Source organism: Anomalospiza imberbis, chromosome 16 (assembly GCF_031753505.1).
Source record: "Anomalospiza imberbis isolate Cuckoo-Finch-1a 21T00152 chromosome 16, ASM3175350v1, whole genome shotgun sequence".
Classification (NCBI taxonomy): domain Eukaryota; kingdom Metazoa; phylum Chordata; class Aves; order Passeriformes; family Viduidae; genus Anomalospiza; species Anomalospiza imberbis.
Window position 1 is genome coordinate 13,823,710 of NC_089696.1, and position 18,254 is coordinate 13,841,963.

The 18,254-nt window shown below is 54.3% G+C and overlaps 1 protein-coding gene across 1 annotated transcript in view; it reads right to left on the reverse strand.

Annotated features, from left to right (window-relative positions):
- Window positions 1-2,288: 2,288 nt before the first annotated feature.
- The window catches only part of KCNJ12 (potassium inwardly rectifying channel subfamily J member 12), a 34,238-nt gene continuing 18,272 nt past the window's right edge, over window positions 2,289-18,254 (reverse strand). The window contains exon 2 of the mRNA XM_068207177.1: window positions 2,289-6,767. Coding sequence (XP_068063278.1) covers window positions 5,320-6,609 — 1,290 coding nt within the window. The 5' untranslated portion in view covers window positions 6,610-6,767 and the 3' untranslated portion in view covers window positions 2,289-5,319. The remainder of the gene's footprint in view (window positions 6,768-18,254) is intronic.

The following is an 18,254-nucleotide window of genomic DNA, read 5'->3' on the forward strand; positions in this document are numbered from 1 at the left end:
ATGAATAAAAAACTTCCTTATGGTGAAGGGGATGGAGCTGATGGGACCCAACAGACCATTACTGGTGGGTGGAAATGATCAGCCACCGGTCACCTGAACTGGATTCAGCCCATGCCCAGCCTGGGGAATGATGATGGATAATTTCCCCAGGTTATCTCAGCACATGAGCCCCATTTCCTGTGGCAGCCAGGTGTGAAAGCCAGGAGGAAAATCCAGGATGGCAAATCCAGGGACTCTGTGTGCACCAGGCCATTAACCTCTCTGTAAATAGCACCTCGCACACTGTCTCCACTTCCCTCCAGCCGTGACCATTAAAGACATTCAAACTGTCACTTGGACATGGCGTGATGTCCCCTGAGGTCACCACAGGAGGCAGTGCCCAAAGGAAATAGATCCTCCAGGGCCCAAGGGGACCAAGGTCGCTCTGGGAAGATTTGTTGAGTCGGTTTTGGATGACTGGGCTCGTTCTGCCTGGGCTCCAGACACATCTTCCCATCTCCGGGCTCCCTGCATGGCTGCGCTCCATTCCCGTGGGCAGAGCCACTGGAGCGAGTGGTACCCGGGTGGGGGGCTGCATTTGGGGGGGCCTCTGCAGAGCCCCCCCATGATTCTGAGCATTCCTCCAGCTGGGAGGAAAATTATCCTCCCAAGAAAAATTCAGATGTGTGTTTTCTGCTCCTGCCTAAAGGCAACAGGATGGGTATTTTGCTAAAAGGATCTTAAAAATAATCTCTCTTCGTCGTGCTGGCCCCAGTCTCGCTCAAAGTTTGCTCCACATATCCTGTGTGTGACAACTGACAGACTTGGAAACACGTTGGAAGTTGGCTACAGGCAGACACTTCACTATGATCTTTAAAATATACAGCATGACGCGAGATATTTTAAATAGATCAAAATACATTTATTACATATTTATATTATTTTATCTAGTCTATTTATATCTTTTGGAGACTCTTATATATAATATATATAATATATTTAAAATAACATAAAATTGGCCAGTTCTGTCATCTGAAATACATTTTACAAATATATATATACATTGTCACATATATCTCAAATATATGTGCAATGAGACAGAGAAACACCAGAGGTGGAAAAGGTACAGATACTTCATTGCATCCCTCAGCTTCTCTACCACCATTGCCCCAGCGAACAGATTCAGCGTTTTATCCCTGGGAAACCAGTGCTCCCAGTTGCCAACCTGCCCTGTGAACTGGTACCGGGTCTCTATCCCCAAACCCACGTGGGGCCAAGCCTGGGGGAGCACTGGGGTGTGTTTGGGGGGGGAGATGGAGGGGAGAAGGTGCCCTGGGAGTGGGCAGCAGGACAGATGTGCACAGCTGGTGGGCGAGGGGATGGGTGGCATCGGGTTGGGCGCTGTCCCACGTCCTGTCCCTGCTCCTGATGCATCTGGATCCTGCCCTGTGCCAACCCCCCCCGTGGCAGCATTCCTGAATTGGGGGGTGGGAGAGCAGGATGTGTGGCCACAGCTGCCACACGCTCATTTCTGTGTGCAAGAAATGGGAGGACACACACACACACACACGCACACACACACACACAGAGGAGACTCTTTTGGTTGTCAGCACGAGAGGAAAGGGAAGAGCAGGAGGGTTTAAAAATAAACGTATTTGTTCTGCCTTATTAAAGATAGAAAAGGTGGCTCTGAAATCATCTCCTACAAAAGGTTTGAAGGTCAAGCAGGCACCGAATCGCGAAAGGTTGAGCACTAAGTGATTGTCCCAGCCCTAAAAGACAAAGTGCACTAAATTCGGCGATGAGAAGCTAAGGCTCGTCCCGATGGCCCCCGGCCGAGTGAGGACCCCCCGGGGCACAGGATGCTCTTCCCAGAGGTGGATTTGGGGCTCGGGGATGCGGCTGCTTTCTGCCCTCACTGGGGAGTTGTGTAGGGTGAGGCCAAACTGGAGCAGCAGCAGGTCCAGCCCCGACCCCCGGCTTGGGGAGCTGCTGCCACGAGTCCCGGCCCGGGGCATCCCTGCGGGATGCTGGCCAAGAGGATTAGCGGCACTCTCCTTCCTCGGACCCCTGCCATCCTACAAGGATCAAGCGTAACGCCGGAGTGAACTCCAGGGATGGAGCTGGCTTGCTGGAGGAAATGGCCGGCGGCTGTTTTTTTTGGGGGGGGACATTTCACCTTGCTCGTCTCCAAGCCCCTTCCCACAGGGATTCCACTCCACAAAAACCCACACCCCTAAAGCATCCCTGTGCCTTCCCAGCCCCCTAAGGAAACCCAAGTGCTGAACTTGGGCTTTTCCCACCTTTGTTTTGTTTTCTTTTTTACCCCTTTCTTTGACAATTGATGGCATTTAAGCTATGGCTGGGCAGCCTTCCCGATGCTCCTTGGTGGCAGGAAAAAAGACCAGTAGCTCTGAGCTCTCACAGGTAGGCAAAAATCATATTTATACACTATGTACCGGTGTGGTCCATGGTCAGGACAAGGAATATACAGTAGATATAGGACATCTCACCAGAGCTAGACCCTCACTAGCAGGGTTTGGGGCAGGGGGTGTGTGAACAAGGGCCAGGGAAGGTCCGGAATCCCCTCACTGTGCCAGCCACAGGCTCTCCCTGTCCCAGTTCACATCCTCCTACACAGCAGTTTAAAAATACATCTGTATATATTATTCTATTCTCCCAGGTAACACTGTACAATCATAGAAGTTTCTTTAAAAGCAATAATTTACTTAAAGACATCTCTATTTCTCTTTCATTTTTATACAAATATTTACTGTGATATATATATATATTTATAAAGAAGTTAACCCTCTGAGAACTCTACAGCAGCAAGATGTGCACCTTTTATATTTTTAATAATTATTATTTATTCAAAAGAACCTAAAACCACTTAAAAGCATTTGTTTTAAAAAAATAAATAAGTAGTGCTCACACAAAATCTCTCTGCCCCCCCCCTCCATCCTTCCCACCCCCCAGATGCTGTGGTGCAAAAAAGCAGGGGGTAAAAGCATCCCCCCAGGAGCAAAGGGATTGGAGATGGGATGGCATCCGCCTTCACTGCCTTAGAAACATAAATGTCATGGCTGGAGCTCAATGGCACGTCCCTACGTGTTCCCACTTTTGGGGACAACGCATTTGGGGCATTCAGTGCTGAAAAAGCTGCCTCCCAGTGCTGCCCCTGGAGAAGGTCTTCTCCCAGTGGTCTTTAGAGGAAGCCAAAAACAGAGCAGCCCCTTGGTGGGCAGTGGGGGGTGATGGTGACAGACACTGGTGGGAAGAAGCTCTGCAGGGATGATGTCCCGGTCCCCAGCATGGTGCTCGGTGGCACAAGGCAGTGGGACACTCGGGACAGCCCTTCCCCGAGCCCTTGGCGAGAAGAAGATGGGGATGGGGAGACAGGACAAATCCTGCTTCTGCCATCCATGTTTGGACACACCACAGCAAGTCCTGACCCCAAGACACGGCTTCCCTGGTGTGGGCTGTGCGGGGAAAAGCACCGGGAGCCCAGCACACCCAAAATGCTGTGGAGGACCCTGCTGTTGAGCCCTCTCCCCAAGGGCTCCATGCCCAGGGTCAGATGAGGGATGCCCATGGGTACAAAGCCTTTCCCATGGCCACAGGGAGACAGATTTTGGCTCCCAGAGCACCAATGAGCAGCACAGCCAGATGAAGGGACCCACAAACCTGCACCTGCCTGACACCTGGCCTCTGTGCAGAGCAGGGCAGGACCAGAGGCTTCCCGTGCGTGGGGTGCTTTGCCTTGTGCCAGAGCTAAAGGTTGTCACCAAGGCCAGCCTGAAAGGCGGTGGATGATGGGATGTGGGTGCTGCAGAGCAAGAGGGGGGGATGCAGGATGGGGGCTGTGGAGAAGGGCTGGGACATGGGATGAGTTCGCATCTCTAAGGCACAATCCACCTTGAGGCTGGGACACGGGGATGGGCTGAAGCGCAAGATGGGGTGATTTTCTCAACTGGCATCTGTTGTTTTGGGGAGAACATCTGAAGCAGGACTCTCTGGTGGGCTGGGAATTCATGAAGCCCAGCCTGGCACGGACACAGCTCCAGGACTAGAAGTGCAGCCCAACAAGATGACTTTCCCATTGATTTCCATGTTTGAAAATATTCTTCAATGAAGAAAAATACCAAATTGGTCAGAAAAGTGGGGAAATACCCAATTTTGAGAGCTCTCCACTCTCATTTTTGTGCTTTTCACTGTTATGTCCCAGTTATGGTGAACCTTATGAATTCCCCATCAGAGATGTTGGGGGAGACCCAACACTTCAGCAGCTGATGTTCCAGACCCCATTTCCACCCCAAAATCCAACATTTCCAGAAATTGGCTAATTACTGTGTTTACAGTGTTTTTTTCTCTCACAGCTCTGCTTATCCTTATTATCTCCTTTGTTAATAATTCCACTTTTTTCACTGCCTCGGACCTACAGTCACTTACATCTGTTTTCTGCATTTGAAGCCATGCCAGTGGTAAAAAAAACACCCCAAAATTGGATGCAATCTTAACTTTAAGCTCTTGCATTTACCCAACAAGTCACCCCCTCAAAAGACCCCAGTGGCTTCTTCATTCCCTTGTTCATTTTTTAAAAATACTGAATGACTTCTTTCAGATTTAATATTATTATTATTGTTATAATAATAATAATAATTATTATTATTATTATTTTGGTAAACAGTCTCCCAAACGGTGCGGTGAAAATATTAAAAACCCTCTCACCTCCCTCCCCCGTTTTTTCCCAAATTAAAAAGAAGTACATTAATGTTGCATGTTATTTCAAGTGTTGTTCTTGTGCAACTGAACCAGACCGCCTGCCGAAGGAGCAATTGTTTTGTTGTTGCTGCTCAGTTAAAAAATAAAAGAAAAAGAAAAGAAAAGAAAAGAAAAGAAAGAGAGAAAGAGAGTAAGATTTGTTTCCTGATATTTCCTCTTTTTGGATCTCGCAGTGCTTGGCTCCAGGAAAACGCTGGCGTTTTCCCCGCGGGGAGCATAGCCCCACGGGGCTGCGCAGGGCAGGCACCTGCCCGCACCCCACGGACCCTCCTCTTCTCATCCTTCTTTCTGTCCATCCATCCATCTGTCCATCCATCCCCCAGAGCCGTGGGCCCTGCCGCGGGCGCTGGGCGCGGGGGACGCACCGTGGCCTGCCACCGTCCCCTCTGCAGACCGCTCAGTGGTTATTGCGATGAAACTGAAAACTATGAACGATACTAATTTCTCAAGCATTCCTATGGCACTTGCATTGTTCTGCATAATTTGAGCGGGTTGTAGGGGAAGAGGTTAGAGGAGGAAAAAAAATACCCTTGGAAAAGTCAACGGAAGGACCAAGAGTCATATTTCCGACTCCCTCCTGTATGACCGCTGATCCAACGCTATTGTGGCTTGAAGCCTGTCGAACTCGTGCCTGTTGTCCGGGCTGAGGTCCTCCAGACCCCGACTGTCATCGTCTTCCTCTTCCTCGTCACGGCTCATGAAGGCCAGCTCGTTCTCATAGCAGAAGGAGTTGGTGCTGGGCAGCAGGAATTTGTTCTCCACCAAGTCCTTGGCGCTGCAACGGGGCGTGGACGGGACCTCGTAGGTTTTGTGGAAGTGGGAATAGTCTACTTTGTACTGGTTTTTCTCCTCGAACAAGACGGGCTCGAAGCGGTGGCCCCACAGTATCTCACTGGCCAGGTAGGAGCTCCGAGCTTGCGTCGTCATGGCTGTGGCCTCTACCATGCCCTCCAGGATGACGACAATCTCAAAGTCATCTGTCTCCAAGTCCTGGCGGCTGATCCCAAACAAGGGGCTGTCTTCGTTGATCTCATGGAGAATGGTAATGGGAGACACCAAGAAAATACGGTCCAAGCCTTTATCAAACCCCACGTCAATGTCTATTTGGTCGAGCGGGATGTACTCCCCTTCCTCCGTGATCCTGGGCTTAATTAGCTGAGCTCGTACATGGGCTTCTACTATGTGGCTTTTCCGTAGGTTCCCAACTCTCCACATCAGGCAGAGTTTTCCATCTCTCATTGCCACTACTGCGTTATGGCTGAAAAGTAATGTCTGGGCCCGTTTTTTGGGCCTGGCCATTTTTGCCATTATTGCACCAATCATGAAAGAGTCGATTATGCAGCCCACGATGGACTGAACCACCACCATGAAGACGGCGAGCGGACACTCCTCAGTCACGCAGCGGAAGCCGTACCCAATCGTCGTTTGGGTCTCGATGGAGAACAGAAAAGCAGCCACAAAGCCATTGACCTGCAGAACGCAAGGCTTGAAAGTATCGTCTCCACCCGGGTTTTCTAGGTCTCCATGAATGAGTGCAATTAGCCAGAAAATCAGCCCAAACAATAACCAGGACACCAGAAATGCCAGGGAAAAGAGCAAGAGCATATACCTCCAGCGGATATCAACGCACGTGGTGAACATGTCTGCAATGTACCTCTGTGGCTTATCATCCATGTTGGTGAACTCCACGTTGCACTGACCATTCTTCTTTACAAACCTGTTCCTGCATTTCCTCCTGGTGTGGATTTTCCCATTGCCAAAGCCGTTGATACCTGGCATGGTGGTCAACCTCAGCCCGTCTTCCTCGGAGGACACAATGCTGTAAGGGTTGACTCTGCCCGTTGTCATCCCTGAGCCAAGACCACAGTGAAGGTGAAGGGTCTTGCGACTCCCAGTGTCCCCCTGACCCACCCCTGCCCACCCCCCAAATTCTGCTGCGGTGGAAGAGAAGTCCCAAACTTCCACGTCTTGGCTGCCACGTCACTACGTGGATCCTGTGAGAGGCTCTGCAATGAGAAAACAAAGACAGGGCCGTTACCACTCATGGCACAGGGACCCAGAGGGCTGCTTGGCCAATGGTTCTGATGGGGCTGCATGTTGAGTGACAACCTCCTACACTGCTCTAATTCTCCCTTCCTTGTCTGGGCTGATCTCAAAAAACACATCGAGGAAAGGAGAAGGTGTTAGAGTTTCTTCTTTCATGATACGAAGTGAATGAACAAATCTTACTGCATTTGTGGGACACTCAACAACTCCAGCAGATGAAAAACCTGGAGTTTCTCCACTTCACTTTTCCCACGAGCTCTGCCACCAGAGGGGAAAGCAGAGAGGCTGAGCTGTTCTCCGTGGGACACAGATACCAATAAAGGTACTCCTGGAAGCGGCTCCATCAGTTCACATTGCCCGTGCCAGATGGATCGACGCCCAGCCCAGCATCGACCTCAGAGCACCAGCTCTTCTGGGCTCGAGGGAAAGCACAGGGAGATGTGGATTTAACCTCTGTCCCCCTGCCCGGGGATGGGAGAGGACACAGCCAACATGCATCTGGTTGGAGAAGGCTCAGGGCAGATGTCCTGAGGAGCAACTTTCCCAATGTATCCATTGGGACATGGAGCCATCCACGGTCACAGACGGGTTTAGCTGGCCAAGTCTCATGAAGGAACAACTGCCACTGGGGAATGGGGAGCTCTTTTGGTCCCTTCTGGAAGGCTCAGCTGCAAGGTCAAGGACCTACACTCAGCTTTGCTTGGGAGAGAGGTGACATGGGCATGGGAGAGGTGGCCCAAGCCTGGTGGGCTCCCTGGTGGAGGTGAGCACGTGGTGGGGGAACCCACTCTGCCAGGTGGCTGGACCCCCTCAGCCCCATGTGGGGCTACATCAGGGAGTGGACAGGATTGTGGAGAAGCCATGCGGCACATCCCAAGCACCTCAAAGAGATGGCACCACAGGAACTCTCCACACACCACCCCCTGGCACAGGTCACCCTATTATTTAGCGCTGTGGGATGTGCCACTGAGGATGGAACCACCTTGCTGGTAGTGAGACCTGCACAGGGCAGCAGCGTGGTGGGGGAGTGGGTACAGAGCCCCCCGTGATAGCCCAGCTCATGCCTGAAGCGCAGTGAAGCCGCCGGGGTGGACACGCTGTGCCGGATCCACCGGCCCGATCGATGCGGTCGATTCCTGCAATCAGCTCCAGTGCCCGGGGACACGATGGGACAAACACACCCTTTCCATTACACAGTGTCCAGGGCCAGCCAGTGCCAGGGAGCACTGCCAGGCACAGCCTGCCTGGGGCTGCATCATCCCGGCTCACAATGATACCCTGCCCTGCCTTTTACTGAAATTCTCCCCAAATCCAGCCTGAGAATCAAGAAACCCTCCAGAAGCACTGCACCACAAGCAGGAGCACTAAAGCCTGCCCAAACCTCCCAGCTGCTGGACACAGACCCACGTGTGCCACCACCTTATACACATTTCCCCCTGCTGCAATCCAAGCACAACCATTTTTATGCCCAAAGTTGATTTTTCAAGAGCCACAGGGGTTTGTTGGCATCTCGGCAGACCAAGGGATTGCTCACACACGGAATGAGAGCCTCTCCCTCTTTGGAGCCACAGGGGAGATTAAAATAGGCACAAACAGTTAATATTAATAGTAAATATTTACAATCTTATAGTCCCTGGAAGTGAAACAGGACCAAAGCAGCCTTGCAGAGCTGATCTGTCAGGTCAGCACCAACCTGGTCTCCCACCCCGAGTCTTCCGCCTGTCCATCTTGGCTGTATCCATTAATGTTTCTCCTCTTTTTTTTTAATGAGATGTGAGCATTTTGGACCAGAAAAGGCTGCTCCTTTATCACCCCTCTGGCTCACCCCAGGGCAATACACCAAATGTTTTTGCCACAAGAGGAATTTAGAGTTGGGTTTTTTTAAATTAATTCTAGATGCATTTGAGAAGTGAACAAAACGCAATGAGCTCCCAGTGACCTGTGAGAGGATTAGCTGGGGTCTGGATTAACTGTGCTGGAAGGGGAGCTGTGCCCGGGTGACTGTGGAGGCAGCAGAGCTGCCCTCACCTGTGGTGGAGTTTCCAGGGACCCTCAGGCTCCTCGTCCCCATCACTGTTCCCCCCTGCCTGCACCCCTTTCTCCATCCCTCCTTCTCTTCCTTCCTTCCTTCCATCCCTCCTTCCCTTCCTTCCTTCCCTTCCTTCCTTCCTTCCATCCCTCCTTCCCTTCCTTCCTTCCTTCCTTCCTTCCTTCCTTCCTTCCTTCCTTCCTTCCTTCCTTCCTTCCTTCCTTCCTTCCTTCCTTCCTTCCTTCCTTCCTTCCTTCCTTCCTTCCTTCCTTCCTTCCTTCCTTCCTTCCTTCCTTCCTTCCTTCCTTCCTTCCTTCCTTCCTTCCTTCCTTCCTTCCTTCCTTCCTTCCTTCCTTTCCTTCCTTTCCTTCCTTTCCTTCCTTTCCTTCCTTTCCTTCCTTTCCTTCCTTTCCTTCCTTTCCTTCCTTTCCTTCCTTACCTTCCTTACCTTCCTTACCTTCCTTCCTTTCCTTCCTTCCTTTCCTTCCTTCCTTTCCTTCCTTCCTTTCCTTCCTTCCTTTCCTTCCTTCCTTTCCTTCCTTCCTTTCCTTCCTTCCTTTCCTTCCTTTCCTTCCTTTCCTTCCTTTCCTTTCCTTCCTTTCCTTCCTTTCCTTCCTTTCCTTTCCTTTCCTTCCTTTCCTTTCCTTCCTTTCCTTCCTTTCCTTTCCTTCCTTTCCTTCCTTTCCTTCCTTTCCTTCCTTTCCTTTCTTTCCTTTCCTTCCTTTCCTTCCTTTCCTTCCTTTCCTTCCTTTCCTTCCTTCCTTTCCTTTCCTTCCTTCCTTTCCTTTCCTTCCTTCCTTCCTTTCCTTCCTTCCTTTTCTTCCCTCCCTCCCTTCCCTCCCTCCCTTCCCTCCCTCCCTTCCCTTCTTTTCCCTTCTTTTCCCTTCTTTTCCCTTTCCAAACAGAGTTTCAGGGACCCCTCTGCTGCGGGGTGATGCCAGGACAGATCCCAGGAGCCATCTCTGTTTTGGGTACAGGGACGTTCTTGTGACACAGCCCCTTTCCCATCTGGGACCCCACATTCCCGGACCGAGCCCTTCCCGAAGCTCCTGGGGGACAGACCCCCCGTCTAAATACGGCAGCTAAATAAAGGCAGCAAAGTGGATGTGCCGGAGCAGGCGGCCGCCTGCGGCTCGTCCTTTATTTAGCACAGTTTTGTTTGGAAATACACTTTCTCGAGTTCGCTGAAAGCTGAATTTCTGGTTTGGTTTAAATTTGAAGGCTGGAGCCCCACGCTGCCGCTGCGGGAGGCTCAGGCTGGGAGAGGGCTCATGCAAACGCACGGAAAGCCGCGGCTGGACGGGCTCTGACAGGGGACCAGCCGGGGACAACATCCCCGTGGTCACTTTGCATCTCCTTGGCTCAGGAGTGCATCCTCCAGCACCACCCTGGCACCTCCCCACAGCCAGAACTGCCCCGGGGGCTGCCAGAGGTGTTCCTGGAGGTACATCCCCCTTCCTGCCGGCTTCCCAGGAGTTCCACAAACCTGCCTGTCACAGTTTTCCCTCACAGGAACAAAATCAAAACTTCCCTGACAATCCCTGCCCGTTAATCCCATTCCAGCCCAGCTCCAGGGCAGGCAAACCCACGCTGGGTGTGGGGCAGGACCGGGACCATCCCCTGCTGTTGGTGCCACGCGTCCCGCGCAGAGCTAACAGCGTCAGCGTGGAGGAAACAAAACAGGCTCATAATACGAGTTTCGGGAATGAGCGGCCCCGGCTCCCCGCGGCTCGGAAGGCAGGACTGCCCCAGCTAATGAGCTGACAAGGGAGGCAACAACTCCTGCCACGAAACTGCAGCAACCCAGCTCCCACCGCGGAGCGGATCCCCGCCGAGAACCCGAGCGTCTCCAGCAATCTGCCAACTGCACAGTTAATTTTATTTATTTTACTTTTTTTCTTAAAAGGGGATGTTAAATGTTACAACAATATTCGGAACAGCCAGCACGCTGGGAAAATGTGCTGGGTGCCGGGGAAGTCATTTAGTTAGAGCCGGCTGAATGTGTCAATGCGATTTATCATCACACCTTTCCCTGCGCCTCTAGAGGGGACGCGTTCCGGCTGCCACCGCCTCTTGCACCCTCCCAGCGTGGATTTCCTCATGGGACTGTGCGCACAACTGGGCTGTGCTCAGCTGGGGACTCGGAGGAGTTGAGTTTGGGGATGATGAGTTTGCAGGTCCCCTGTTCGCGGGGCAGGAGAGGTGACCGGCCGGGAGGGGACGGCGTGAGCGGGTCACACTCGGTGCTGCTGCCTGCCCTGAGCCGCAGATAACGCTGCCCTGCGCCGGGAGATAACGCCGCTATCTCCCGCGGCGATGCCCTTCATGCCCCAGCAGCAGGACAGCAATGTCAGCGGCGAGGAGGGAGCTCTGTGTGCGGCACAGCCGAGAGAGCCCAAATATCCCCTGCTCACCCCGTCCCGACAAAGCCACCCCTCACCAGGGACCCACAAACCGAGGGGAGGCAGCTCAGGGGCTGGAAGCTCCCCAAGCCACACCAGGGCAGCAGCAACGCCTGAATAATTCCCTCCTACAATGCCGTGTCTTTGAGCACTGCCAAAAAATTAAGGGTCAGCACAAGGCAGGCCAGGCCAGGACATATAAAGAATAAATGAGAATGAATGGTCCCCTGTTTCCCCTCCACTGCCAGGGAGGACAGGAAAGAGGTTCCCACCATAGTGCATCCCTAATGAGAAAAAACTGCTCCATTTTGGAAAGGACACGGGAGGAAAACAGCCATGGGCACACACCCCTCCCCAGGACCCTTTGTACTCTCTCTTTCCAACAAGCAGTTGAGAAATCGCTGTCTGCAAGCCTTGGTGGCACATGCAGAAGGGAAACTGAGGCACGTGGGACAAGGAAGGCCCTTGGTGGCAGGACCGGAGTTGACAGGGTGCCTGGAGAGATGCTGGCTCATCCCTGTCCCCCTGAGCCACGTGTGGATGCCACGGGTACGGGAGCAGGAAAAAGAGCCACGTGCACATTCGTCACCACTGGGGCCAGGTGGCCTCTGTGGGGTGATGGGCTTGTGCTTAAGCACCCTAAAACTCGTGCTAAATGTGCCCTGGATCACAGAGATCCTGGGAAAGAGCCTTTCAGAGGCTGCACTGAGCATCCATTTGGCCCCGCACTCCGTGGTGTGATGTGGGGGCTGAGCACCCCAATCCAGCTTGCCTCCACGTCTGTTCCAGCTCCAGCACTCATCCCTGTTCCAGCACCCACACCCTGCAGTGACAGGGCCCCGGGGCTCTACATCCACCCCTGCTGCTCCCGGGTGCTGTCCCCCTGCCCGGCTGCAGGACACTGCCAGAGGGATCTGGGAATGCCACAACACCCACGGTCACCCCAACCCACAGCCAGCCCTGCCGCCCCTCCAGCTCCTGAATTCCCATCTCATTCTCCTGGAAAACACAAGCTGTTTTTCCATCCCCTCACATCCGTACACCCAGACAGTGGGACATGGCTGAGGGAAGGATGAGGGCAAAGGGGTCACAGACCTTGGCAGGGACCACCTGCATCAGGGGCTGCCAAAGGATGCCCCGAAACCCAGCCAGACTGCCCTGTCCACATGACACCCACCCAAACCTCTGGGGTACCCCCTTACCTCTCCCCACAGCCCCCTGCAGACCCCCACAGCCCCCCCAGCTGCCCTGGCTCAGAGGATGGCTGTAAATATCCCAGGAAATCGGCCTGGGAAGGGGCAGAGCCCCAGCTACTCCCCAGGCGGGGGGGGGCTCAGCCAGATCCCGGGGAAGGGGTCAGCCCTTACCTGGTGTGTGCCCGGGGGGACCCCAGCGCTCCCCGGCCATGGCTGCAGGGCACAGGGTGCCCCGGGGCCCTGCTGCAGCCCGGGCAGGAGACAGAGAGTTTTAATTGAATTTCTAGATTATCCTGGGGGAGAAATTGTAATCTCCTTAAATCCAACCTCTGGTCGAGTCCCGTAACCTACTGTCCTGCGCCGGGGAAGGGATTTAGTGAGGGGGAGGGGAGGTTTCCCAGACTGCTGATGCTCTGGACCCTGCACCCAGCAGGATTTGACCCACAGAATGTCGGATATCTGCTCCAGGCAGGCCTGGCGCCCTGCAAATTAAAGTTCTGCAGTAGTAATGCCCTGTCCCCATGTCCTGCCATGGTAACAGTGTCCCAGGAGCCGCAGGAGCTGGTGGGGTTGGGACTCTGGTGATGGAGATGGCTGGTGCTGGATCAGCAGGGTCTTTGGAGGGTGAAGAGGAGACCCCTGGGTGAGACTCATGGCTGGGAGATGTCCACGGCTTAGAACTGAAATACCACCCAGCCCAGCCGTGCCCAAGGTGCCAGAGGGTTGTACAAGTCCCCAAGCAAGTCCTGTTCCCTGCCCAGGCTATGGTGAGCACCTCCCTCCCAAAAAAACCCATCCCTGGAACGTGTGGGCCATGGGTCTGTGACCTTGGGGTGTCTCCATCACATGGCCTTGGCCCCTCCTGCATGCTCCCAAATCCGGATATGTGCTGGGCTCCAGCTCCAGCCCCAAACCTCCCAGGGATGGGGCTGAGGCAGATGATGTCAGAGCTGGAATCAGTCGGCCACGCTCCTGCCTGCCGTAGCTGGGGCCTCTGCAGGGACATGGATTTCTGTTGGGAATGGCAGGTTCCCATCCAGCACATGCCAAGAGGCTCAGGGGAGAGGCAACACCCCTGCCCCAGCCCTGGCCCGGACCAAGGAGAGAGCATCCAGCTGCTAAAAACCACCATGGGAAGAAAGGGAAAAGTGAGGCAGAAAGGGCAAATGTCTCCAAGTGGATTTTATCACCAACCAGATGGAAACAAGCTGAGGGCCACAGTGCTGAAGGCTTCCTATCCTGAAGGTAACACCAGTGATTGGAAACATCCCTGGGATATCACAGGCGCGGATTATTTCAAGAACCCTCTCACACCTCAGGGTCGGAGGCAGGAGATGACGGATCTGGATCCATCCATCCTCGTTCAGCAAGACTAATCCTGAACCTCCCGCTTGCCCAGTTCCACTTAAGGCCTCTTTCCCAAATCCCATTACTCCTAAGGCAGGTTTTCACTTGTTCTCACAAAAAAACACAAAACCCCCCAGTCCAGGAGCCGTGTCTCCCGCTCCAGGGAAATCACAAGTGTGGGCAGAGCCCGTGCCCAGGAAATGTTTATCCTGAAGGCACAAACACACGGCAGGTTGGGAGCCATGGAGCTGCCAGCTGGAGCCAGGAGCTGTGGGGAGAGCAATCTCCCCGCAGTGACATTCCAGCTGGGAATCTGCACGGAAAGGAGTAGGATGACCATGAGAACCAGCTCAGAATACACACATCCCTTCCAGCCAGGAGAGTTGGGATGTAAGCAAGGCTGAGCCATCAACTGCTCATCAGCACCCTCCACTCTCTTTTCGACCTTAAACCCACTATCGTTCCTGCTCCACCAAAACACTAACAACTGCTCAACTCTCGGTGAGAAATACAGCCCGTGTCCCACTATCCCAGGCAGTTTTCCTGGCTCCATGGCAGTGCCAGGGTAAAGTTGTCATTTCCACCCCTGAAGTGCTGTGTTTCCCGTGCGCTTTGGCACTGCAGTGGATTAAGGTGTCAGCAGAGCCCTAAACGAGACTGTTAACCCCAGGAGGAAGGAAACGGGGAGGAAGGACATGCCGAGCTCGGGGAGAGCCGCCCTCCTGGCTCTACTTACCCCGCGGTCGCAGCGAGAGCCGCAGATGCTGAGCCCGGTGCCGGCGGCCGAGGGAGCGGCGGGCGGCGGGGACTTTGCCGATGTCCTGCCTAATTGTTCCCGAGCTCAGATTACAGCCTCGCTTCTTCCCTACATGTACAGGACATGGCACCGCGGCCACAGCCCCGGGGAGCAACCGCCAGCGAGGGGGATGTGCACCTTCAGCGGCATTTCCAAGGGGCAGGGAGGGGAATCGCGGTGTGACAATGGTGAGGAGCCCAAGATGCCTTAGCGGTCCCAGGGGCGTTGGAATAGAAGCAGCTTGGAGGGGATTTCAGAGATTTTTGGGAAGTGAAGGACCAGCCAGAAGGATGACACACATTCCAAACCGGTGGATCAGACAGTGGTGTCAGGCAGTCGATGTTCCAAAGAAAGACCACTTTGTTCTTGCTGTTTAATGATGGCCGTGACACAAACCCCATCTTCTCAGGAGAGGATGAAAAATCATCCTCCTTTTCTGCTGGGGATGTCCAACTCCCCTGGCGCACTCATGATGCTGTCCAGCATCTTCAAGACAAAAAAGGCCCTTGCACTGTTTTTGCAGCTATTAGTTTTCATCCAGCTCATGGCTCTGCCTGCAGCAATTCATGAGTTTCAGTGTCTCCGAAATCCTGCAAGGGCTCCCTTTAAAGCTCTCATTCCTCAAGCAGAGCCTGTTTGGAGGAAATCTCCATCCCAGGGGGTAACAGGTTTCTGTCCCAATGTTTCTGCCTTTTCAACGCTCCTTTGCTCTCACCGGAGAGCTGGACAACCCCAATCTTCAGACATGACCCCAAACCCAAGTAGCTGAAGGGCAGCAAAGGCAGGGCAGGGTATTTTGGGGACCGTCTTTATCTGCTGCATGAAGATTTAGCACAGGCGTTGCGTAACGCTGGGGGGGTCACTGCTCTCGTCCCCTTTCGCCGTCAGAGATCAGAGACTCAATTAATCCTCCCTCATTCCCTGCCCACGGGGACCAGCCATGGGTGCCCTCTCAGCCTGGGCCTGGCAGCAAGAAGTCAAATCTCTGCCCGACGTCAGCATCCGCTGATGTTGGTAGCCCACAGCCTGGGGGTGATGTGCTGTGGGACACTCCACTGCCACATCCTAGGGCACCCATTGCCACCACTCAGGGCTCCCATTGTTCCTCCCAGGCCGTGCACCTTGCTTGGAAAGCCCTGTTCAAATTGAGGTGGCCATGAAGGAACCAGACAGACACCAAGGTTCCTGAAGTGATTCATTATTTCTGTGCCCCATCCTCAGGTTCTGTTGTTAAGGAGCTCAGCAGACACAGACCCTGTGGCAGAGATCTGGGCATTTAAGGCATTTAAAAGGTAATTTTTAAACCATCAAGGTTTGGTGCACATCTGCCTGTGCTCCCCCTCTGAGCGGGTCAGTGGTGGGCGGCTCGCTCAGGCACACTGCAGGATCACAACAGCAATGAAGGGATCCCTATTTTTTTTTTGGCCAGCCCTAAAATAACAACCCCCACGTGTGTCCTTGTGCAACCCTACAATGAACAAGGCGAGTGCAAAGCCCGGCGTTGGCGAGCCCGGGCACTGCTGTGTGCACACATGGGCTGACAAGGAGAAGGGCACCAGCAGGCAAACCCAAAATGCTGTCACAGGAAGATTTGGAGAGGTAAAGGTGGTGTCAGGCTACTGCCACCCACAACAGCCTGCAGAACCCCTGGGGTCCTGGTCCTGCCCACCAGCATCCCTTGAGCGGTAAAAATAGTCATCACACAGCATCCTGGCATGGCTGGGTGGCCGTGATGGCAATGGGAGGGCACAGAGCAAAAGGACCCCGTGGCTGGGGCACAGGCCAAGTCTGGTGGCACTGGGGAGGATGACAAGTCTGGTGGCATTGGGACACGGTGACATGCCCCGGTGAAGAGCCTCACAGAGAGTTACACAACACCAGCCCGGCCGCCCTTGGCTGTGTGAGCCGTGCGTGCTCCTATCGACACGGCCCCGGCCGCCCTCCGACATCCCCGCGGGCACAGAACTCTGCAAGTGGCGTAAATGCGAGTGCACGTGAGCAGGGGACCTGCTCCAGCCCCCCCTCAAAGCCTGGAGCTCCTGCAGTGGTCAGCAGCCATGCGTCAGCATCCCACTGTCCCCTGGCTCGGCTGTGCCATGGCAGAAGGTCAGGAGGGCTGTGTGGAGCAGGGGGAACAGGGCAGGCACCCACCCCCAGCATCCTGCTGGGAAAACACAGGGGCTAAGGCACTGCATGACCCCCACCAGGGGACTTTTAGGACATTAAAGACCAGCAAAAAGGATGCAACAAATTCAAACCTGGGGGATGTGATACCAGATTAGGGCAAGGCAGTAAGTGCTGCAGGCAGGACCTTGGTTCTTTGGTCTTGCCACTTAAGGAGGTCTGTGACCCAAAACCACCCTCAAGCCTATTTCAGGAGAGGAAGAAAAACCCACCTCTTTTTCTGTTGGAGGGGAAAAACACTCTCTGCTCCCATAGGCAGCAAGGAGCCCTCCCCTCAGCACAACAGTGGGAGAAGCAGGGATGCTTTTGTCCATAGAGATGGGGAAACTGAGGCATGGTGGCTGGAGAGGCCTGAGCATGGGGACTGGCAGCAGCCCTTGTCATCGCCTTCCCCCCTGGCTGGCCTGGCCCCAGGTCGAGATATTTATAAAGCCGATAAGGGAGCAGAAAGAATTTTCCAAACGCCGAAGTTACGTAACCTCTCCTCGCCCTCCATGGACATCGTCTTTAATTATAGGCTTGGGATGGTGGGGGGAGCCCTCCGTGGTGGGGCTGGTGGGGGCCACCACTGCTTGGTCACCCCAAAGGGTCTCACCCTCCTCTACCTCACCACAGAGAGTCCCCAGAGCCAGGCACCAGCCTGTGCCACCGCGTCACCCCGTGGAACCCCATTCCTGAGGGACCCTGATGGTTTTGTGGCCAGTCTCCCCATCCTGTGTAGGGGACCCCAGGTTTTTGTCTGGGTTCTGGGTGGCTGATCCCCCCAGGGTGTGCACACCCCTGCAGCGCAGCCCAGCACGTGCTGGATGCCACAACAGCTGACAACCTGAGGACAGCTGGCATTGCCATGGTGGCAATCGATGATGGCTGCTGGGAGGATTCGTGTGGAGGTGCTGCACCAGCAGCTGCCCCCCAACGTGCTGATCCTGCACCCCAGAGACTGCAGGCCCCCCCCTGCCCTCCACCAACCCCATTTCCACTACTTTTTACCCATTACCCCACAGACAACTTCCAAACCCTTCTCCATCACCTCACAGCTGCCTCCAACTCCACCAGCTGGGCCTCAGTTTCCCCAGCCCTGCACTTGCTACCCCAGGGGAGGACTGAGTCCCTTCCCTGGGATATTGTTCTCTCGCCCAACTTCGGCCAAGGCTGCGGAGTTGGAGGGATGCTGAGCGAAGGCTCTGTCGCTGTGGCAACCCGCGGCGGCTGTCTCCAGGCGACCGCCCAGGGATGCTGCAGAGATGCTCTGGAGGCAGAGCGAGAGGGACCAGGGCGGTGGGGGATGTATCCATAGGGATGCCACCCCCTTACTCCCCTTCCCTACCCAAACCACAGCCTGGATCTCTGTCACAGGGTGTTAAAACACCCTGAAAACAGCCACTGATTTGACTCAGGCAGCTGGCTGAGCACTGACAAGCTCATGGCAGCACAGGCTGGCTGCTGGGAACACCAGCAGGATGCTCCCGGGTGGGAACAGGGCCACTCCGCTT